This window comes from Temnothorax americanus, unplaced genomic scaffold (genome assembly GCF_048541705.1).
Source record: "Temnothorax americanus isolate GAGA-0224 unplaced genomic scaffold, ASM4854170v1 Scaffold20, whole genome shotgun sequence".
Classification (NCBI taxonomy): domain Eukaryota; kingdom Metazoa; phylum Arthropoda; class Insecta; order Hymenoptera; family Formicidae; genus Temnothorax; species Temnothorax americanus.
Genome location: NW_027509339.1, coordinates 2,231,504 through 2,256,387, shown reverse-complemented (window position 1 = coordinate 2,256,387; position 24,884 = coordinate 2,231,504). Strand labels below are relative to the sequence as shown.

At 41.2% G+C, this 24,884-nt stretch overlaps 2 protein-coding genes across 8 annotated transcripts in view; both read left to right on the top strand.

Annotated features, from left to right (window-relative positions):
* The first annotated feature begins 63 nt into the window (after positions 1 to 63).
* Mapmodulin (acidic leucine-rich nuclear phosphoprotein 32 mapmodulin) lies at positions 64 to 13,235 on the top strand. 2 transcript variants are annotated; one of them, XM_077406082.1, is made up of 8 exons: positions 64 to 641; positions 8,390 to 8,533; positions 8,761 to 8,880; positions 8,970 to 9,082; positions 9,168 to 9,271; positions 9,387 to 9,457; positions 9,698 to 9,785; positions 9,994 to 13,235. In XM_077406082.1, exons 1-8 carry the CDS (start codon positions 594 to 596, stop codon positions 10,059 to 10,061), a joined length of 756 nt encoding a protein of 251 aa, XP_077262208.1. In that variant the 5' UTR covers positions 64 to 593; the 3' UTR covers positions 10,062 to 13,235. The 2 variants fall into 2 exon arrangements, with proteins under 2 accessions (XP_077262208.1, XP_077262209.1); XM_077406083.1 differs by lacking the exon at positions 64 to 641 and adding an exon at positions 5,419 to 5,552.
* A 621-nt stretch (positions 13,236 to 13,856) lies between these two features.
* The window catches only part of Amph (amphiphysin), a 37,132-nt gene continuing 26,104 nt past the window's right edge, over positions 13,857 to 24,884 (top strand). For 3 of the 6 annotated variants that reach the window (XM_077406069.1, XM_077406068.1, XM_077406067.1), the window contains exon 1: positions 13,858 to 14,120. In XM_077406069.1, coding sequence (XP_077262195.1) covers positions 14,052 to 14,120 — 69 coding nt within the window. In that variant the 5' untranslated portion in view covers positions 13,858 to 14,051. Of the gene's footprint in view, positions 14,121 to 24,884 lie in introns of all 6 variants that reach the window. The other 3 variants (XM_077406066.1, XM_077406065.1, XM_077406070.1) reach the window with 2 other exon arrangements.

Genomic DNA, 24,884 nt, shown 5'->3' with positions numbered 1-24,884 from the left:
GGGAGCGGGAACGGACGGCCGGGGATGGGGGGAGGGGGGCGGTGGAAGAGGAGAGGAGGACACCGCCACACAAGTCCGGCGAGTCGGCGTCGGCGGCGAGCGTAGAGACACGTAGAGACGCGGCGCGTAAGGGCTTGCGGACCGGAATCGAACCGCGGGTGTCGAAGGTGGTTTCTCGTTTCTCTCTTCACTGCTGGTGTCCTCCTGAAGCACGCCACACGGGAAACGCGTCGGACGCACCAGTCATCGCGCACGTCAAAGCTGGGGCACGCCACGCACTGCAGCAGCAGCGACGATTGAGATCGGGTTGGCAATTCGACGTCTCCGCGCAACTGCCCGGTGACCGAGCGAACGTGTTGGTTCTCGGCCGTGTCCGTCCGTCATATTATATTCCCGGCCCCGAGAGAGTGAGAGAGGAGCAAGGTTGCTGGCGCACGTAGTTGGTGTTGCGACGCAGCGGGAGGAGGCGGCGGAGGAAGAGGAGGAAGAAACGGACGACGGCGGCGGCGGCGGCGGCGGTGGCGATACGTTGCGCGGTACGGAGCACGGAGCGGAGCGAGAACGAGCGGATCGGGGACTGCCGACTGCCGACCATGGAGAAGCGGATAGAACTCGAGAAGCGGGGAAAGAAGCCCGGCGACGTAAGACAATCCTCAAATTTCTTTTACTCGCGCCTCGCTCACCCCGCCTCGCCTCCAATCTTTATCTCTACCGCACCAATCTTTTCCTCTCCCTCCCCCGCGCGTTCTGTGTGTGCGTACGTGTGCGTACTTGTCACCCCCCTGCCCCTGTGTTCGACGTGCGGTCCCGCGGACACTGCGTTTTCGCACGCGCCGCTTTATTACGCGGGTATTAATGGACCAGCACAGCGTGCGTCGCGAAATTTCAACCACGCGTCCTCGTCGTCAACGCGTCGTCGTTAACCGTCTTGGGAATCTCACGAATCTCGCGTTAAACCGGCGGCGTTCGTCGTGCCCGCGAAAGAGAGAGAGAGAGAGGGAGGGGGAGGGAGAGAGAGAAACGGAATCGCCGCCGTGTTGCCTCGACGCTTCAGCGGCGACACAACCACGCACTCGCTAATGTGGCACGCCGTTCTGGCCGCACACTTCCGTCTGTTTCTCTCTCTCTCTCTCTCATCTCTCTTTCTGTCGCGCGCGCCCTTTCTCAATCTCGCGTTCGAACGAATTTCGTCTCGGGACAAAACGGCGACCGCGTGGCCGTCTCCCGTCTTCGGGCTCTCGTCGCCGATCGGGGGGGGGGGGACGGCATATGCACGCACTGACGATGCATGGCCGCGAACGAGCAACGGGCATGGCATGGCGCACCGCCGCGCCGAGGAGAGAACTCGTTGTTCCCCCCCCCCCTTTCTCTCTCTCTCTTTCTGCCTTCTCGCGCGAATAAAAAAAGAAACGTGGCTCTCGCGCTCCGCGTGCAGTTTCCTATCCGTATATCCCACGGACTACTCCATTTCTCCGTCTTCCCTGGCTTCCCTTCCTTCCTTCCTTCCCGCTTGATTTGCCTGCGCGCTCGCCTCGCGTCACGACTACGCTTCATTTCGCTTTGTTGCTGTCGGCAGCGTGTCGGCCAATCGCCGGCCCTCCCCGCCCGCGGAAGTGATCTCGCGACGCGGACGATCGGATCGGAGTCGCGTCGCGTCGCGTCGCGTCGCGTCGCGTCCAAATTTCTCGGGTGACGCGTGACGCGCGATCGCCCCGCCGAAATAAAATGGTACGAGGTTACGCTCGCGTGGCTACCGCTACCGTACGCAACCCGTTGCTCCTTCTCGTTGCGATCTTCGCACCCGTCCGCCCGTCCGCTCGCTCGCCCGTTTGTCCGCTCGCTTTCTTATCGCTCCGACGCGGGGAGAGAGAGAGAGAGATTTCGCTCCGAGTTACGTCGCGCGCGCGCGCGCGCGCGCACACACACACACACACACACGCACGCGAGGACCTCGGAGTGGAAGTGGAGTTACCATTTTTCCGGTGGCGTGGAAAGCGGGAAGAGGCACGCGCGACACCGGCCGCTTCTCCGGTGCGCGCTCCGCGTGATTAATGGTGGATTCTCACCAGCCCAGCGTCGTCGTCGTCGTCGTCGTCGTCGTCGTCGTCGTCGTCGTCGTCGTCGTCGTCGTCGTCGTCGTCGTCGTCGTTGTCGTTGTGCGTCGGCCGACTTTACCCGCAGACAATTGATCGAGAGCTTGATTCTCCGCCTCCTTCCGGATGATAGCGTTGGTTGCAATATAAATGAAGATGAATTCGTTTCTCTCTCTCTATCGCCGCGACTTTACTTTCGCGGCTAATAGACGTCCACTTATTGCGCGACTTGATTTTTTTTCGTGATATAATCCGTATCGGTGTTGCGCGAACTACGCAGAATATACACATCGAATGCAATTCTAATTTAAGAAACATGTGTCATATACGTACATGTATATAATCAAGTAAATAAAATATGTGCCGATATACGGTCGGGACATATTTTGTGCCTAATAATATTTCAATTAATTTATGTATACATTTTTCGTTTTGCAAACCACGCGCCGTTATACTATCGGTCTTAGAACGCAGTCTGGAGCTGAAGCTAGAATAGTACCAATCACATAAATTGATAATCAATTTAACAACACCGAAACTGATACGCATCTTTAGAAACCGCAAAGAATACGTTGCGAAAAATATCCATCCGTTTGAATCTGGACCTCCTCATTATCGGTCAGGCGTCTTCACCAGTTCGACCACTGAAGCATATTATATACATATACATATATATAGCTGCAATTATTTATGTATAGCATATACATATATACATATATGTAGTTACAATTATTTATACATAGCATATACACACATAATTACAGCTCTACGTGAATCCCCCGTCCGGCGTTTACCGACACCCATGTATTTGATACACATATGCGAGCGGGTTGACACCCAAATCCGGGATTGATTCGAATCTAATTTTCCGTGACAATGAGCATATTTAGGAATAAACGCGTAAACATGAATGCGTGTCTCGTAATATTTTTTTTTCAATGAGCTTTTTACGAGCGCAAGGGCGTGTAAAATTATCGATAAAACTTGCATAAGTGCAAAATTATCCACTCGAATGAATATCAATCTCAGGATGTCCCCGGGAATGAGTCACTTCGCGTTATTGTGTGAAAAATCGTGCCGTGATTCCCAGATTAATTTGTATCGCTAGCTTGTTCTTGCTCGGGAATCAATCTGCTTAGATCGATACACCGAATTACGTAACTTAACGCGTGCATATATGTCCGTGGTTTAAATACGCGAAACGAAAATCGTTGCGACGTCACGGGGAGAAAGAGAGAGAGAGAGAGAGAGAGAGAGAGAGGGGAGAGAGAAAGAGAGAGCTAATTAAATCCAATCAGTCCGCGCGATAATATATTTTTAGAACAAATTTGCAAAACGGTATCAATCTGTCTGAATGTCCATTGGGCTATTCGTGTACACGACGGTTAACGGTAATAAAATGTAATTGAGAGACAGGGTCCGATGCGGTGCCATAAATGTGATTAGAGTTAATCAGCGAAATACTTCGATAATGGATTTTCGGATTTCACTGCGGACGAAACGCGTCAAATTCTCCATTAATGGTTACGACCCGTGTCCATTAATTAAACGTGACTCTAATGCAAAGAACTGTATAATAATCGTCACCCCCCCCCTCTGGGAGTTTTGTGATAGATATGTGTGATACGTCCGTTAAATGGCAATTAGTAGAGAGGACTTGTAAAATTTCGGAGTATTTCTCGCGCGACTTAAAATCAAATTAATATAAGAGAATTGTCTAATCGAGAATGATTTAGAAATTTAGATGTACCATGCGTTTCTCAAGTAAACTTATCGAATCTTCACTTTAATGGATCGAACTTGAACCGTTATTTTGTCGAATATCTCTATGTATATGTAATTACCGTTTCCATAATAAAAATCTTCTTTGAACTTTATAACGATCGAATATCTTAAACACACGGTCTATATAGATATTTCGAAAAAAATGTAACTTGTAACAACTTTGGACATGTTTGTAATTACATTTAAATTTTAGAATGCAAGAAAACGCTGTATACACAGATGATATAAATTATAAATAGTTTCTTTGGAATTGAAAGTCTATATTTCCTTAATTAAAAATTTGGTATTTTTATATTAGTAAAACTAAAACTTTTAGTTAAATCTTTTTTAATGCCAATTAATTTAGAATTTTTATGTTTTTTGTATGCTTTTTTTTATTTCTTATGTTCTTAGACACGAAATTCCACGTTTAAAATGTAATATTTCAGAGCACGTCTCTTATAAGAGTTTTCTTTTTGAAAAAAAATGGGTTTTTTCTTCTTGGTTATAATAAAGCAAAAGTATGATAGTGCTTAGTGATAATAAATAATCGTTCCCGAGGATCTTTGCGATTTGCGACATCGATCGGTATAAGAAGGCCGCAACGAGGTGTTGTCTTTCCCGAGCGAGCGCCAAAACGTCCATACATCTCGACGCGAAGCTTTGCAAACGTTCTCAACGGTAGTTCGACACATCGAAACCTACTAACGGTGTTTCGTACTTTTGGTCAATCCGAAAATATCGACGTAAGCATCGCCTCGGCGACTTAACGCCTGACATTTTGTTATCGATGCGTGTTAAAGTGCAAAGGACTTTACACTTTGCTGACGCAGTTCGCGGAGAAAGTTCCTGAAAAAGGCGTCTTGTTTTCTATATCAAAAAAACGTAGACGCTGATAAAATCAAACAATTAGCAACCCAAGTAATTTTGTCGCTAGACAGAACTGCCTTGGGTTGCCATTAATTTTTTGTTGCACTTCCCGTAGATTGTGTCTTCCCTTTCTCTCTCGCAATATCGCGTTTATCGCGATAGAGATCGTTACGTGATGCGCGTGAAGAATTAACGCGACATATGTTTACCCGATTAATATATTTTTTAGCATCGAGGCGTCGCCACCGATCCTCGTCCGCGCGAAAAAGCGTGTTGCGCGCGCGTCGCCAGCGGCCGCGTTATGTAAATGAAACGGCAAGGCGCGCGCGCCGCCATAAACGAGGCGCGTGCACGCGGCAATCTGGAAGTCGCCATTGCACCGCGTCGCGTCGCGCCGCGCCGCGCGGCGTGGCGTCGCGTCGGGACGCCTTCACCGCCGCGTCGCGACGTCAACTCGTCGTCGATCCGCGCGTCCCGTCGCACCTCGCGTTTCCACGCGTGCATGCGTATGCGTGCGCGCACGCGCACGCGTGAGCACGAATCACCGCCGTGCGCCGTGCGCACCGGATGGCGTTTCGTGACGCGTCGCCAATCGCCGCGCCGCCATCTTGGACGAGTCCACTTTGCCGGCTGATCTCCGCCGCCAACCAGCCGCCGCGCCGCGCTGTGCCGAACGGCACGCGCGCGCACGCCTCGCGCGCGGCCACGGCGAACGAATTTTTTCACCGTGGCGACGCGACGTAACGTAAACGTCACGTCGCATCGCCGAGCCGAATCAAGCTGCCTGCTCAGCCGATGTCAGCCGGCATCGCCCGACTTTCTCAGGTGCATCGCCGCGTCCGCGTCCGCGTCTCTCTGTATGTATGTACATACGTACATACGATGTACGCGCGTAGGCGTTCGCAGAGCCGTAGCTAGGGTGTGGCGTCAGAAGAGCGGGGCTTCGGCGTGACGCGACGCAATTTTGGAAATAAATTTTTCTCGCGCGCGCTCTCTTCGCAAAAATTATTCTACCTGTCTTAATGCGTGAATTTATGCGTATATTCGAAGCGTACTCCGATAATCGTCTAAATTCGTGTGCTAAAGCGTTAATAAGCTGTATAGCAGTAGAGCCACATGGACATTCCACGTAGTTATTTCTATACTAAAACGAGAGCAGAACGGGGGCAAATCTCGTTTTAATATCTTTACTGTTGTTCATCATCCTCGTTCCTAAATGCATAAGTTAAACAGATGTCGAGTCTACGTGCTAGTTACAATCGCGGGCAGCTCTTACATATTTACGACTCCTGAAACTTCACCCACTCCGCGTTGACCACCCGCGTCGCATTTGCAATGCATCTTGGACGCAACAGTGCCGTACTACAGTCCGGGACTACTCCGGAGCACACACGGCGGCTCCGATATTTTCCAAGTTGAGAAGGTTCAGGTCGATCCTTACGACGCGACGCGGTCAAAGGATGCATGCTCTGCATTTAAATCTGTTATTACGTCGCGCGGATTTAGAAATGAATATACATATAGAAGGGCGCATCTTGTGGGCGTAAGACGAGAATATCGTTCTTCGGCGATAACAATAAAACCCGCACAGTTGCGTAATCGTGCGATTACGAAGCGTTATCCGTCTTTGTTACGGAAACCATCGCGACAATTTCGCATTTCAAAACGCCGAAGAATCCTATACAGCGGCGTAACGTGCGCGTCTTCCTGGTTGCCTTGATCCGTGACTGCGTCATTGATCCGCTCCTATGACACCTCGTGACGTTATCACTACGATCGGTGCAACACGGGGGTAATATATAACCAACCTGCCGGCCGATTGGTCGCGTGGAGTACGCAAGATATTTAGGCGAGGAGTATAGGATGAAAAAATTATGTGTAACTCGATCAAAAATTAAATCCAATAAACGCAACACGTGTTGTGTGTTTGCTCATGAAGTTTAACTTTGGTTTCGTGAAAAAATTTGCGCATTAAAATTATTATATATAAAATTATATAAATGATATTATAATAAAATTATTACATAAATTATTATACAGATTTATCCCTCAAGAATACAATTTTTTTTTTTTAAGAAAAAACGTATAAATATATTTTTTATTATTTCTTTAGTTATTGATAGTGTAATGTCAGTCTTTAATAATGTCGTTAATCGTTTTTGATTGGTAATATAGAGATCAATTATATTAATTTCCAATGGATAAATGTATAATAAATAAGATAAAAGCTAAAGTTTTTGATATTTCTTAGCATAGAAATAATGACTTAATATATGAATAAAAAACATACATATATAATTTTGTTTCCCATATTTCTTTATTTATCGAACGTGAATCAATCTCATATATCTACAGATTATCGCTCATCAATGCAAAATGCGACATATCAATCTACATATCAACGTGATCCGATTGTATCTACATCATTATAGAAATAATTGTACATACTAAATGTATATCGGAAAATCGCGGAGTGTCTCAGTAGTTCAAGTTCTAACACTATTCATGAAAGAACATCGGCGCGATCGCGATGTAAAAAGGACACCGTATAAACATCGCGCGTAATGGCGGCATTAGCGAGATCGATGTGAGCGGCCAATCAAAAATCTATACTCCGACGCACCTAATCTACGGCGCCATGGAACGCCTGGGCGGGCTGAACCACTTTTTTTTTTTTTAAATTCGAAAGACGAAACTCCGATTGGCCGTTCGCTAATAGAAACGAGTGCACCGCCAACGGAGGTGTTACACCTTGCTTCATTACATCATGGACGCGATAACGTAATATGGAAGTATCGATACTTCCGGCATCGAGGCATCCGGTATCGATGATGTGTCCACCCCTCGCTCCCTCCCCCTCTCCCTCCGTTATCCAACCCCACCTCTCGTACTCGTCGCGTGCCGCATCAGTCCGCCGTGCTTGTCGCTCGCCGGCTTTTCCGACGCCGCTAAACAAGACGCGGCATGCACTCCGCTTACCGTCACGCGTCACGCTGCTCCACCGCCCCCTCCCCCCTCCCCTTTCCTCTCTCTCTCTGTCTGTCTACCGTTCTTCATCTCCCTCGCCCTTCCCGGCTCTGCCCCGCGCCTTCTCTGTCCTCCTATCCGGTCCCACTCTCTCTCTCACCTTCTGGCCTTTCTCTTTCTCCGATCAATAAAATAGCCCATCTCCCGCGAAAGCTTATCGCTCGTTTGAATTTTAGCGGAGGACGACTTTTTCGACCGCGAGCGTCCGTCACCGCGCGACCCGTCTGTCCGCAATCTGAGCGAGAAACTCGCGCGATTCCCGCGGCCGCGCGAACCCGATCACGATCTCGATTCGAGTACGATTTCACGAATCGATGATCGACACTCGCTTCAAAACGCGGTCATTCGCAAATTCAGAAATATTAACGTTCTAACATGATTATATTTTCTTGGTTTCAGTTATATTTAAAAAAAAAAACAGTAATTTTGACATATATTCTGTACATGTACATACTCTACACATGCGATTTTTTTTCTTCGGAATTGATAATTAAAAATCGCACGATGCAATATAATTCTTTAAGCACGTTGCGATTTAGCTAATATCGCATGGAAATCGCTTCTGATATTTATGTGGACTTTCTTTGTTTGTTAGCCACTCGTAAATAATCATATGATTCACGTTCATGTTACAGATCAAAGAACTTGTTCTTGATAATTGCCGGAGTACGCAAATTGTGGGCCTGACAAATGAATTCAGCGCTCTGGAATCATTAAGTCTTATCAACGTGGGTCTTACCAGTCTAAAAGGCTTCCCAAAATTGTCCAGTCTTAAAAAGGTATACGTCTGCTTATCACAAAGTACCTATTCAAGATACTTGTTAGATTAAAATTATCATAAAAATAATATACATATTAATATTATATTAATATGAATATTAAAGTATTCTTTAATATAAATATTAAAGAATGAGCGATTTTTCGAAAAAAAAAAAATAAAAATAATTGTCTTTATCGCACAAATAAGTTTCTTATCGTAAGTACAAATTGTCTTTGTTTTGTGCAGTTGGAGTTAAGCGACAATCGGATTTCGGGCGGTTTAAATCTGCTTGATTCGAGCCCGAAGTTGACTCATCTGAATCTGAGTGGAAACAAGATCAAAGATCTCGATACGCTACAGCCATTGGTAAGTTCGCTTATTACAGAAAACTGAAATCTATCTATCCGATCTATCGCCAAGTAAAATCACTAACACGAAGCCCTTCCGTATTTCAGAAAGAGTTCAAGAACCTGAAGAGTCTGGATCTGTTCAACAATGAAGTGACAAATATGGATAATTACAGGGAGAAAGTCTTCAATCTTATTCCCAGTCTACGATATCTTGACGGGTATGAAATTATACTACTGAGTTTGCTTTGTTACTTTGTTTATATTTTCTTAAAGCGGCTAATTATGTTTTGTCTGTGAATTCAGATACGATGCCGATGATTGTGAGGTCGACAGTGAAGGGGAGGATGATGAAGTGAATGGAAATGAAGATGGAGAAGGAGGTGGCAATGAAGAAGACAGTGAAGAAGGTTGGTTGAGAGTGTAATCATGTAATAACTGTAACTAAAAATTCGGTTAATAGATGTTTATTAATAATAAAAAAATAGTTATATCAATATGCATATTAAACATATCGAAATATAGTTTCAGATGAAGAAGACGAGGAATTCCTGGACGACGACCCAGGATTAGATATCGTCTACAAGGATAAGATTGTGAGTTTAGTTCATTTCACATTTAAGTAATTCATAAAGTTAAACCGAAAGCGTGTTTAACACGAGAATGCTTGATGGAATGTCCATCGAGATTTTTTGCTTATTAAACATTTGTTATTCATAATATAATAATAAAAATATGTAGGTGTTATTGGTTGTTTATATAGCATATTAAATGATCTAACTTTATTTAATGAAATAAGTTAAAATAAAATTAAAAAAATAAAATATTGGATACAGGACAGTGACGAGGAGGATTATATGGGCGAAGAAGAAGAGGAAGATGAGGATGAGGATAACGAAGACGACGAGCAGGAGGAAGAAGAAGGTATGATCCTCAGATATCTATATTATTTTTATTGCTTATTTTTATATCTAGAATTTTAAAACCTAATAATAGTTTAAACGAATATGCAGTATAAATATTGAAATGCGTAATTATTTCAACGAAATAATCTTTTTTATTCGCTTATCGCTTATCGCACACGTTATAAGCGAACCTATTTCTATAATGGAACCGATTATGTTTTGTGCAGAAGAATCTCCTGTTCGAGGAAAGAAAAGAAAAATTGACGATGTAGGAGGAGAGAATTTGAACGCTTAAGATGGAGAGGGCTGTCTCTGGTACTGTTGAATGAGTGTAAAATTCATATAAATAATAACAATAATTGCGATGCCGAGTGAACAGCTGGGAATCAAACTAATCGACCGACCAATGACAGACTACAGTTAGTGATATGAATTTATCAGTAAATCATTGACTGCGAGGAAATTGTCTGTGTAACAACAAAAGATTTATCGTATGATAGAAGCAGAATGTGAATGAAAAGCGCAGTGAGGAAAACTGGGAAAGAAACGGATAATGATGGCATAAAAATAGGGCTGCATTCCAGCTGGACACAGCACAGTTTTAGTTATACTAACGATATTTTATATAGAGTATATAGAGTTAGAGTATTAGTGGTGTTGCATAGAGTGGGAGGAAGATCGAGGGGAGAAAGCGCGAGAGAAAGGGAAAAGGAGAGGGCGAGAGTGAGAGCATGAGAGAGCCGAGAGAGTGCGCGTGTGTGTATGCGCGTGCGAAAGAGACGGAAATAGATTGCGGGAGGTAGCGGGATTTTACACTTGAAGGAGCATCTTGTCTGTTAGCTCCTGTCGGCCAAAGGCTGGTCACGCTGGAATGCGGTCATCGTTAATCAGTAAATAAGGTTACATAAGTTACATTTTAAATACATTATTATTGTACCGTGAATAAGTATAGAGTAAATGAGGAACAACTTTTGTACAGGTTTACACCATACATCGAGGTGCATTATATGCCTCTGTGATTTTTGGGACAGAAAATAAAGAGAGAAATATATGTTACTCGTATACGTGTAAACGTATTTATCCGACAAGGGATGGTGGGGTGGGGATTAAGGAAGAGTACGTTAAAACAGAAAAAAAAATTCAGGACGGTCGCTGCGAACGATGGCAAATTGTGCGCGTTCTTCGCAAGAACGTTTTACATTACGGAGATATCCGATATCAACGAGAGACGGATAGCGAATAGAAAATAATATCGTAATATTTATATTATTGTTTTCAATCGCGTGATTCCGACAGCAGAGGAGCGAGAGTTAGGACCGTTTTTATCCAGATAACGTGGAACACACGAAATTCTCCGATACACCTCGACGTGTCGAGCGTTGCACATAAACGCGGACCCGGTGTTATCCTAACTTGGACTTTTTTCTAGTAAGTTTTAAGTTCCAGATATTCTATGTACAACGGCGATCGACCGCCCGACGCATGGCTGTTAGGATTATTGTTATTTACTCTCGGGCATTGCGTAAATGTTGTGCTCTAATATAATGTAAAAGGATCAATTTGATTATTACGATTTACGATATTCTCCTACTTCTGAATATAATTGTACAGCTATAATTTGATTTTTTCTTATATATATATAAGAAATATATATATATATATACACATATACACATATAAGTATATAAGGCATCACAGATTTATCGTGTTTTCTTTTACCTATATATTCTATAATAATTAGGCTAATACTTTTTTAACAAAAAAAAAAGAGAAACAGTAAATATCAAGAAACATCGTTGTTTTGTTTTGAGTAAGTTATTTTTATTGGAAATTTAATATCATTTACTTCTCCAAGTATTTGATTATGAAAATTAAAGAGCTTATGCCGTATATTGAGCTTCTATCGAGATGAAAAACTGAAATATGTGATATATTATTTCTAATAAAAGAAGATACGATAATTCTAGGACATTCTGTGTATGCCAAAGCATAAACAGTAAATTATGTTGATTGATTTCTATGTAACATTATGTAACTGCAGTAGGCCTCAGTCTTTGGAACGAATTACTAAGAGGAAACAAAAGTCAACATCGTGCGCGTCAAAACGATTAAATCTTTAATTTCTGTCTCTGAAGTTACCATTGCGCTGATACATTTCGTGATGAATAAATAAGTGCGAAGTTGAAAGAGGTAATGGAGATTCATCAATATATTATGATTAACATTAAATTACAAGTATGATTTTAAGAAACAAAATATTTACACTTGCGCTTTCGCACTTTTGAATTGTACTAAAGTCAGAAACGCAAAATTAGATATAGGGCAAGAACAAAAAAAAAACACGTGAAAAAGAGACAGTCGCAAGATAAAGAGACTCGCAGAATGGATCAGACGATGTAGTTAATGATGCGACGAGTAGACTTGGACAGGGATAACCAATTAACTACGTAATCGTGTGAGAATGGATGGGAGTACAATGGCGAGTGAGAATGCGAAAAGAGAGAAAGAGAGAGAGAGAGAGGATCGGTTTTATAAGAAAAAAAAAGAATGAAAAAAATAATTATGCGGTAGTATCGAGAGGACCTGGCGCCTCCTTGTCGCCAGTTTGGTTATGGCCTTATCCAATTTTTCCAAGACTAAAAGCAAATTTATATTAGGTACAATGAGTATATGTGAACATGTACAGGTCCAAATCTGTAAATTTCCAATCTGCAATTTGTAATTGCGGTTCGCGCGGAAGCGTTTATTAAGCGTTAAATTATAAATATAATTAAGAATTTAAATTATAAATAATTAAAAAAAACATTCCGCGCGCCCCGCGACACACGTGTACACGTACATACATATACACACATATGCATACTCCCAATATACACACACACACAACACTTTTGTCAATTGCGATTTTGGATAGACCATTTAAGTAAGGGGGGAAAAAAAGAAAATTTGTCTATCACCTTCTATTATCAGATATATTACATGCTGTGTACTGTCTGTCTGTTCCGTTGTTAAAATGGATTTTTATCATAACGTTTGTTTATTTCGAGCAATCCTCATCACACAAAATAAGAAAAGATAATTTATTAATAAAACCATTTACAAATCAACGATGGTGTATCCGATATGTATTGACAAGTGAACCTAGCTTTTGCACTTGTTTTTTTTATCGCGCTTTTGGCGTTATCAATGCGAATATTTTTGGTTTTTTTTTTCATTCTCGCTTATAAGTTATTTTTAGATAATTTTACAGAAGATATCCTTTATATATTTATTCTAACTCGCCGATCATTCACTATGAGCTTTAGTCTCGCTACATCGGATATACGTAGATATAAGTGAAAATATATATATATAACTGAAGATATTTTAAGGAAAATCATTTCGTAATTGATCTGTAATTTATTTCCGATTATACTTTATTGATCCTAAATTTGCCTATGTATATTCTATAAAGTACGTATGACATAGATTTTCTCGCGTAGACTTATTATTTCTAGTTATATTCCTTGTTACACAGAAATCTAGATCAAACAAATTCCCCATTTCTCGTCTCTAATTCATCTTTCGTTTTGCAGATACGAACTGAACGTTGGAAGTACGTGGCTAGAATTAAATTAAGGCTCAAAAACAAAAGATTACAAATTATTGACAACAATTTTGAATTATTAAACAGATTTCGATAAGTTGCAGATCGAGCTATACGAGGTAATTCGAAATACAAATATTTGAGTTCGAAATTCAAGAGCGAATTTTTTTCGGAAGCTAATCGATGTAAAAAAAATTCAAGCGGAAATAATATTCGCTGCCAACGGCGCATGTCTGTTCCATTTTAGTTAAATTTGACAATTCGGAGGTGAATATATTTCAACGAAATTACAGTTAGATATTTAAAGTCGAACGAGATTTTCGATCGCGATTGAAAATTCTAATCTGTGCGGGTTTCGAAACGGCTGCGCGCCAACATGGCCGGCGCGCGCCGCCCGGCATGGCCGCCGACGCCTGCGCAATGCGCAACGGTCGCGCGCGCCAATAACGGCCCATGGCCGCCGGCGGCGGTGGCGCTGGCGCACGGGTTCGTCCGGTCCGTGCGCGCGGCGCGCGCCGTCGCATCAGTCCCTCTCCGCGCCTCGGTACGAGTGTTTCGGTCTCGCGAGTTGGTGTGCCGCTGCCTCCCCTCTTCTGCGCAAAGCTGCGTGCCGTCGACAAGTTGAGAGAATTTCTTAAGTGTTTCGTCTCTCCTGCCTCCGGGACTCCGGCACTCCGCAACCGACGCTACGGGAGCATCATGGCCGAGAGCAAGGGCGCGTTAATCGCGAAGACAGTGCAAAAACACGCGGGCAGAGCGAAAGAAAAGGTAAGTGCACGTATCTCTGTGTGTCTCTCTTTCTCACACGCTGTATTTCTCTCTCTCTCTCTCCGGTCTTTTCGGACAGGTCGCTCTCCTCGAGCACTTCGCAGACGACGTGCGACGTGTCCTCGCGAGACAGAAATTAACGCGAAAACTCGCGAGCGACCGGGGTTGACCATAACCTCCGTGACGTGTGTCTGCCGACCGAACGCCGCCGACGACGCGGACGGTCGGGGTTAACGTTTCGCGTCAGCGCCGCGTGACAGTTGCATCGCGCCTCGCGATTAAATCGCGGTTGTCTCCCGTTCGAATTGGGCGATCGCTGTGCGGAAGGTATAAAACCGCGGTGTCTCTTTACTCTTAATGAAAAATTCGTGAGATCTGTGAGAGAGAGAGAGAGAGAGATAAGAACGTATACGTCAATCTGGTACAGTCGTGTTTCGCTCGCTCGACTCACGACACGGAAATGTGCTTCCGTGAGGTTTCCTCGATGCGACGCGACATGTCAATCGGATATTCTGTCATTTGCGTAGAATCGCATGCGACGCCGCCGCAATACTGATGAGCGATTTTGTAAATCACACTCGTCGATAGATAAAAATAAAAGAGCCCGATGGAAGAACAGCGAACGACGAGTTTCGGTTAGCGGCGAAAAAAAATAGCAACGACCTCGTCCTAGCGAGTATTTACGCCGATATTTCGTATTTTGCTCCGTATAGTCCGCGAAATAGTGCGGACTTGCGTCGCGCTTTTTTCGCCGGCGGCGCCTCGCAATGTCGCGCGCGAGAAGTTTTTACGTAATCGGTAAACACGTTCGCGCAAGTAACTAACTCTGCAACGGTATTCGTTCGAAATGATAATTACGCCGACTCCCACCCGTGTCCGGTCCGGGCCCCGAGACGTAGGAAACTGCGCGTGCATGCACCAGGTGCATCCTGACTGCGCGTCAGTGCCGCGCTTATCGGCGGCGATCGCGTGTTTCGTGCCCGCGGGGCGCATGATCTACGATTTGTTTGCCGAAGACTGCCTCCTCAAGGTGCCATACGTGTACCCACTGACTAATCCTCCGACGATCCTCGAAGCTTTATATCCGGGAAATGACTGACTCTTGACGTTAATATTTCGAATATTGACGCCGTTGGCGCTGAAATTAACCGGGAGTTTTCAAGTCGAACGAAAGAAAACGATTTTGTATATCCGCAGTTTTTAACTTAAAGCCCGCTTCAAACGATCTACAACTTCGTATTTCAAGATGGAATTCTATTTATGATTTTATTTTAACCGTGCATTTTAATGTACATATATATGTATTTTGATAGATTTTATACACACGTGCGTAATTTTAATTTTTTGAAATGTCTCGTATTGCAAACACAAAATAAAATTATAAATAGAATTCCATTAATTTTGCACGCGATTTGTAGGTCGTCTAAAATGGGCTCACGCGCGGTCGCGAAGCACAAGATATCTCCACGTCGCATGATTTATTTTAACTGCACGATTTTCGTTAAACTCAAACGATAAATATTGCTTTTCCATGCAAGGCGCCATGTGCACACAGAGAGAAATGTTTCTTTAGATTTAATAAATTTTCTTAAATCTAAAGAAATTTATGCATTGGAATAGTCCAACCGAATCAGTGTTTAAACTACACATTGCAATTGTTTGACTTTTCAAATAAAATGTATCTTTACCTTAAAATAAATCATCTCTCAAAAGAGTTGAATATTTTTTTAACTTAAACAATTTTATTATTTTGGCTAAAGTATTGCACTATTGTACTTAAATTACATTTATGTTGAATGAAATAATTTCATTATTTCGACTAAAGTAATATACTATTTCACTTAAATTATAATTTTGTTGAATGAAACAATTTTATTGTTTCAGTTAAAGTATTGTACTATTTCACTTAAATTATAATTTTGTTGAATGAAACAATTTTATTGTTTCAGTTAAAGTATTGTACTATTTCACTTAAATCGTATTTTTGTTGCATTAAGGGCCGATATCACAGTCTTCGATTAACGTGATCCTCCGATTAAACTCACTCTTCGTCTCTTTCTAGGGGGACAGTTAGAAAGAGATGCAGAGTGAGTTTAATCGATGGATTACGTTAATCGGAGACTGTGATATCGGCCCTAAGGAACTCTTTTACAACTGCTAAAAAAATAAATTTATTATATTGATTAAATAATTTAATTATTTCAATAAAAAATTCGTTCTTTTAATTAAATAATTAAATAATCTAATTCAGTAACAGAGAGAATTTTAGGGATTTATTTGAGAACTTATTTTATTTAAATACTTTCTAAGGTTGAGATAGCAGAGAATAAGACGTTAGGCGTTTACATCTATTGTAGTGGAAAGTAAGGCAGAGAAAAACGTAAGTTGTAACAGGCTGTTGTATACAATAGCCTCTTGTTCTCTGCCATCAGCTTTACTGTGCTAATTAATTTAATTACAAATAAAACATTGATGCAGTTTGATAGATATGGCACAAATTGAAAAACAAATATATTGTTATTAGAAAAGTGTTGCTCTTAAAAAGTAATGTAAAAAAATATATAAACAAGACAAAATAAAGAGACAAAATATATTAAAATATAAATATTTTATTATACGAAAATATTTTTCAGTGTTTTTCAACTACTTTCAAAATATTGTATAAGATATTTAAATATCTTCAAATTAAAATATAAATTATATGTTGATATAAAAGTAACTGTGGCCATTTTTGTTATTTCAACATAATTACAATAAATGGTAATTTTTAGACTTTTACACATTATAACATAAATAAATGGCATTGGACAATGTTTTTAGAGATCTCACAACTGACAAATAAATGAACGAGAATATATGGTAAATCAAAAACATACTTTAAACATTTTGCAAAATGTTAGTCGCCAATGTTTCCTAAGATCTTCCAACTTACAAATTAATAAATGAGAACAGATGGTAAACTAAATACATATACTTGAAGCATTTTAATCGTATAAGTATCAAACTTTAATCGTATAAGTATGTAATGGCTAGCGCGAAGGAAATATCCGTGAGAGTGCGATCGCACAGAAACGTCGGTCAGTCCCGTCAGAAACTTTCGATTCTTCTCAAACACTTTTCACGTTCGCTTCTTTGTTTAACGGCACACGGCACACGGCACACGTTCGCGGACACGTTCGCGGTTCGCACACGTTTGCACCAGAGATGTTATGTTTGCGACGTTGCGTTTCTGTACGCTACTACAGCGCGTGGTGGGGGCTACGTGGGGGTAACGCACACGACTCGGCCTGCTCAGCCAGCTTCGGGCTGGTATAGAACTGTAGAACAGCTATCAGCCGGTAACCAGTAACGCGTGGTAACATGTATGCTATACTTACAGCACGGGAAAGAAAGAGACAGCAGATCATATGTCTGCGCTCTTCTATACGCAAACCTGGCTGAGTTTTCATCTTACATTCTTTGCCATTACTTCTGGATTTTTAATCAGATTTAACGGTTATTCCAAACAGAACATTAATTGTAAATAGTAACACTCTTATTTCGATCAAACATATTTTATATTATTTTTATGTAAAGAAATGTTTTATTTCATTGAGTAATATTTAATGTAACCAAAGAAAATGTTTTTTCATCGAAACATATTCTTTCAAACAATCGTGTTTTTTCTATTAAACAAATGGTTTAATGTAATAAAATTACAAAATTTCTATTCAACAAAATAATGTTTTACTTAAAATAAATTTGTTTCTCTGAAATAAATATAATCCAAACAAATCGAAATCACGAATGTAAAGAAATATTTCTCTCTGTGCATCCACATGTACTTACTTGAGTAATTCTTCTCTCGGCGATAGTTTCTTATCCAGGAAGCTTCGTATCCAGGAAGTACTCCACATTAATATCACGAACATCATGAATTATATGAAACTTTTTTGATCCTTAAAGCCCGCTTTAGACGGTCTGTAATTTCAGATTTCGGGCTAGAATTCTATTTATAACTTTACACATTTTGGTACGCGACATAAAATTATAAATAGAATTTTATCTTGATGCGTATTTTAATATGTACTCTATATATATGTATGTAATTTTGATTTTTAAAACATTTTTTATATTACGTGAAATTAAACGATATGTATACATAAAATGACATAATACGTATAAAATTAATAGACATTTTCCGAGTCATCTAAATTGGGTTTAATGCAATTGTCCGATATCCTGTATTTAAAATAATCCTCTATTTATGACGGTTTCAGAGAATCCTCTATAATCTCTATATCTCAGAATTTAAACTACAATCTGTCCTACGTGAAAAATACCATAGCAAGCAAGAAAAGAGAGAGGGAGAAAGAACAAATTAATTATTTCAGGAATTGAAGATAAAGTTATCTCGTATCCCTGACGATTTTCATTTAATCCCCACGTCATAGAACGACGTCGGTTATCCTTGATCCGAAATGAGGCTGATATGACAGCTATTAGATATAGGATGTAGAATGTTACATTATATATGCCGAGTCTGTGCGACGAATAGATCGCCCGCGATTAGATAATAAATGCACGCGCGCATTTACGGGCGCAAAACGAAACCCTCCGACATTCTCGCGCGAGTCGCTCAGACGCTATTTACGTGGTTCACTTTTGATGATTCATTCTAGCGGCAAGCAGAGAATCTCTCTTCCATTTTTTTTTCACGCGTGTGCCGTTCAACGATCGTATTTGTGGAAACGTCATTTACGCGATCCACTTTTCACTTTGCGCAACGCGTTGCATTCGCAACGATTGTTCGAAGCGGAGAGAAAAGTCGAGAATTTCTTTACCTCTTTCTCATATTCATCCCGAACAATCGTTTCTATTGTACCTACAATATTATTTGCGCCAAATATTCTTTTATTTCAGCCCATTTATCCGCGATTGCTCTAAGGTTTTTCTCTGTGCCGATTTACTTCCATTAATTTGAAAGCTATAATATAAATTACCCATTTTAAATGACCTCAAATATCGAACGGCACATTTTAGAGAAAAATGTTTCAGATAAAAGTTACAACTCTGTCATTTAAAAGGGACGCTGTATATTTATACGTGCAGGTTAATTTTTTTATTATATACATTCATCAATCAAGCCATTTGTAATATTGATAGATATATATACGTTTTCAAAAACGCAACTTTATTTAACTGTCCGAAAAATGTATACATCTATCAAAGTACGCATTTTAACAAATTCGTTAGAATCCGTAAGAATCGCGATTCGTAGTTTGGGAATCGCCGATACGAATTGAAGCTATAATACGGAAATTTGCCTATGCGAGAGAGACTTCTCAAGGTGTATTATAGATCGCGCTCCGCGATGGTGCACGTCCGTGCATCGCCGGCAACCTGCGCTTTGGATGCGTCGCGGGGACCATTCGTCGCATGGGCATTGCGTAAGCGACTCCTCCTTCGTGTCACGCAATTCGCGTGCGCGCCATCGGTGCGCGGACTTCTCGGTATTACGAATAACAAACGTTCGCAATTTTTTCTCTCTCACGCCTTTAAAATCGTAGACTTCCCGGTTGCTCCGCACGACGAACGGAAAAGGAAGATATGAACACACAAAGAAAATAACGAATAGATGACTTGAGCGCAATTTTGCGGAGAAAGCGCCATTTGGCGAGAAAAACCCGTTTATTTTCAATAAGAAAATGAGTTGCAAAATCGACGAAGCTTATCGATTTTTTTATTTAATTATTAGCAATATTTGTTTTGCAAATAGTTAATTTGTATTCCGGACCGACACGAGGGGGCGGAAAGAAAGAGAACTAGCTGCCTCGGCTTATCTGGTAGAACCGGTCTAAAGGTAGTTATAGCTATACTAAGTCTGTTATTCTCCTGCCTAAATCGAGAACGGGGTTTGAGTTCGAGACACATCAGATAAAGACTCGAGAACTCGAATTTTTCCCGAAACGTTTCACCAGAAACACGATTACTTTTGAAGAATATCCTTTTCAATGTTCCGGGACGCAACGCCTATATAATCTTATTTCGGTATTATAGTGCGCCATTAGGTCTCAAATTTATATAGCGTAAAAATTGTGCTGGAAAAAAATTTTAGCTAAATTTAGTCGTAAAATATGGATAACTAATATTTTTTGCAGCGAGAGCTATAGTTTAGCAATAGTAGCAAAACCTTTTGTGTTCTCGCTGCAAAAAATGTTACTCTCATTGCAAAAAATGTTTAGCTATAGTAGCTAATCTTTTTTTTTCGTGTACGGACGATAAGGAACATTAACTACGTTGATAATAGTCTTATCTGTTGAGAGTGACTAAAAGCAATAACCAATATCTTTCGCGCAACACAGAACAGAAAAGTGCGTTTACACAGTATTTATAGCACAGGTAAAGAGAAACGACACGTATAGGAGACACGTTTGTTCGGCGACAGTTTTTAGCGGCGCGGCGGGACGCATTAAACGATCCCAACATAATTGCGTTACGGTTGCGTAAGTCCGGGATCGTTATCGCACACCTTTTTGATTAAATCGATTTTATAATAATGTAGCGTATATCTCGTTCTTTTAGTACTACAGAATTTCTTCAATAATCTTAATGAATTATCTCTCGATCGTTCCTCACACGTATATAGGATAATCGATAGAGCAATCGCTGCAGCGAACTCGCTGCTCATACGAAGCGAATAATACTTATTAGCTCGTTTACACCGATATGCCTTTCGTAAATTACAATTTTTACAACTTCACATTATTCGCAATCAGGCATACGCTTGATAAAATAGTCATCGGCATAACTTTCTCACAATTTGTTAGCCACGTAAAATGAATGTTTCGTCGAAAACACTTGGGGGATTACGTCGCACCGCCAGAAGCAGCGAAAGGATTAAGTGCAGCCGGACATTTTTTCGCGGAACTATTATACACATACACGCGTATTGCAAAGTAAGAAGAGGTACTTAACATCGTAGATTCGATCGCGCGCGTATCGGCGCTCGCATGCCAAGGGTTCAGCTGACACTCGAGGCGAAGAAAGTTAGTGTGGGCCGAGGATCATTAAGGGGCCTTCACACGACCGATAATCAGCAGCTCGTGTATCGATACTGTGTCGCTAATTGTGCACACGAGCGATAGACTCCTATAGCTGCAAAATTATTGATACCGCGCGCTATAATGGTATTTATATAATGGCAACAAAATGTTAAGAGATATAAAATAATAATACTGGCACTTTCCTCCAGATTTCCTCGACTCGCTCCAGCTGTAATAAACGAGTAACTCTTTGCTGTTATTTAGCAGTTAAACAAATTAATTCCAAATCTCGATTGTGGAGAATGTGAGGACAGTTTAAAACGCGAGCCTCGAAGCTCCGAAACCGCATTTGACGTTAAAGTCCGCAGCGCGAAAATATACGGACGGGACGTGTCTTCTCTCGCGCACCGCAGAAGTGCGAGTTGCGGTGTCGTATTATAGAATTTGCAGACGTTCGCGTTTGCGGACCACAATAAAAACGGCGCCAACAGCGAACGTGTTTCTTTCCTCTCGCTTTTTTATTAAATAATAGAGTGTCGCGACTCATGGCGCCTCGAAATGTTATATACGCGAAATCATCGATTGGCTTGACGCATAGAAAATAGAGCAAAGACGTCGCGTCTCGTCAGATCTATCTATCATTTCCTGCAACGGCCGTCCATCGACTTCCGGATGTCTATTTCCGCCATCAGGGTTCTAAACGCCGGGACGTTCTTTATAAGGTTGTCGCCGGTTTGTTCGCGACGCGAAGGAGAAGAAGTCTCTCCTGGGTCACGCTCTCTCGTCGTTCTCCTACTAGACTCGTTAGATTTCTAAGTGTGTCCCACCGGGAGAGACGGCTAACTATTCTCGTCCCCGAGACGCGTTCCCGGACAACCCGCGACAGTCGGCAAATATATCTACGAGCCCGCTTTTGAGTTTCGCGGCGTTTCACATTTCCGTCGCGCTGCCGCGCAACAGCGGCTCTCAAAGCTATTAGCCAGAATATTTCTCAGCGCGCAGCACAGTCATTTATTAATAATCTGTCTGTAAAACCGAAATTTTTTAACTATCGATATTTTAAATCCACTGACCTCTCCTGATCTTTCGAATGTTGGTCCATTTCGCTTAGTAACTTTCAAACCTGTTTAAACCCGTACAAACCTGAACGAATTTCCACCATAACGAATGGTTAAAACCGCAATATTCATAACTGTTATTAATTTTACAACTTTTCGTTTTAGTTTAGCTTTGATTCGCTATATAATTATATACTTGTAATTTTTGGCGCGCACACCTACTCTCACTTCTGTTACGTGTGGGGATATATAATTTACGCTTATTTTACTTAAATGATATATCACGGCATCTAAGAAACCCCTCCATCTATCGCGGTGTTGTATAGTCACATGTGTACATAATATATACATATAAAATTGCAATCCGCGCTTACTCCGGAGCGATCACGAACACGTTTAGATTTTGCCATGTCAGACTGATTAATGATACGAGAAAATTGTATAGTCATCATTTGAGAAAGGATTATACTTTTGATCCTTGACTCCTGGAATCTTGGTAACACATAAATTTTTATCGATAAAATATGAAACATAACCACGGAATAATGTTTCCTTTATGTCATTTCAATGAAAATCCAACGCTAATCGCGCAATTTTCTGCTAATTCTTGCCGAACCCCGACCTTGCACATCGAAATTCTGAGTTTAGTTCGCGGTATAACCTCGCCTCTCCTACTCGTGTTACTGAGTGCAACGTGCGTAACAGCGGCTAGCATTTTACACGTTACGCAAGTCACTTGCATGAATATGAATACATCTTATATCAGCATATTTCGCGACGCGCAACTTGCGTTATCTTTTGAAGCGCGAAAAAATGAGACGAGACGAGGCAGCCGTTTAATGGCTCCGCGATCCGAGCTTTAATTGCTCGAGCGCTAATTGCCGCGTCTCCGTTATTTCGTCATCACTTTGGAGAACTCTTTGGAGATAGTCCAAGCGAGTCCCGGTCGTCGCACGAAGCTGCATCGAAAGAAAGGCGCAGTTGAGACGAGCATCCGAGGATCCGAGTGACCTTTCTTCTCAAATAGAAAGGCGTCCCGCGGTGCACACACAACGCCGCGAATAACAGTGCGTTAGTGTTTCTCCTTCGCGAAGACAATCGACCACGCGCTTAACCCTTACGTTTACTTACAGGCGCACAATAATGTAAATGTCGAACTGGGTCTACATCGCTTGTGTCAATTACCTTTGGGTACAAGACACTATAATTCCTCAACCGAGGAATACACGAAAAAACCCCCCTTACAGGCGCACATGCACTTGTCTTCTCATCGAAAGGAAATGCGATTCCCGCTGGAATAACAGTCTAATAAAACTATCATCACTGTTTGATACCTTCCGTATTAAAATATTTGGCATGCAGGCATTTGTGTGAAACGACCTTTTTTTCCAACAAGTCTTTGCCAAGTGATTTAACTCAACTTTGTTACCGCGATTTGCATTTTATAGATTTAAATGATGATTGATTCAAATTGGTTTGGTAAGTTGAAATCACAGTGCTGATGTAGACGATAATATGATGATCTCTGGTCTGTATATTTATTCGCGACGATAGACGTAAAGTCTTTTTTTTTAAATCTATTATCGAACTTATCGATGTTATCGATTGTTTAACCAGTTTCTGTCTTCGTTGCGTTTCGCTATTTTGCGTGTCTATCAATTGCGATGGTGACCTGTGCGGCAGCACATATAGACGCTCCGGTTTTCTACTAAAATTAGCGACACTCAGTGTGCGCCAAAAATTTCTTTCGTCTTTCGTCCAATGCCTCTTTCGTGACTTATTAACGAGGTAACAAGCGCGGTAAAGATTTCGTTTGTTCTCTGGAAACGCAGCGATACTGTGAAAAAAACCGAGAAAGCTTTTCGAGAAAAAGATTTTTCCCTGCTTACATGCATCACGCAGTACGCTTTATAATCGTATTCCTAATTATTATTTGAATCAATAAGCAATAAACAAGCGAAGAATTGTTTCCTTTTTCTATATATATTTTTTTTTTACATTTTAGATATTTAAGGATTTAATTAGGAAATCATGATTTTTATTCCAGAATATAATGTAATTTTTAATTAAAATTTTTAATCTCTTTTTAATTTAATTTTTTTAATTCTCTGTAATAGTTAACTTTTTGCAAGCATGTTGTCAAAAGTATTAAAATTTCGGAGATCGATTGTATTCCGAATTTACACGTGTTCACTTGTTCTCTCTGCGTAACATTCATCGTGAAGACATCGCTTCAGCACAGCTTGGCGCAATCTCTTTGAAACATCGTTGTCGAGAGTCGATAATGCTGGCCTGAGTCCAGTGGACTCGTTATAAATACGGCTCACGACAAATGTAGACGGAGACGGTTGTCGTTCTCAGACTCTTTCTGCCTCTCGTCACCCTTCGTGTCATATTTTTTGTTCTCGTTGCTTGCCTTCTAACGACACGCTTCTACATTGCGCTCGTTCTTCTTTCCTGCTTCTCCTCTTTGTCTCCTAATGACGTGTTTTTACGTTTACACTTGTTTCTTTTCTTACCTTCTTTTTTTTTACGTAACTTTTTTTTAATTTTTATTAAATTGTCTATTCATTTAAATATCTATCTAGTTGAATGCATTTAATGAAATCTTTTTCGAAATTACAATTATAATATTTATCCTCACGCACGCACTGAAATCGATATCGATATTGCTTTTTATT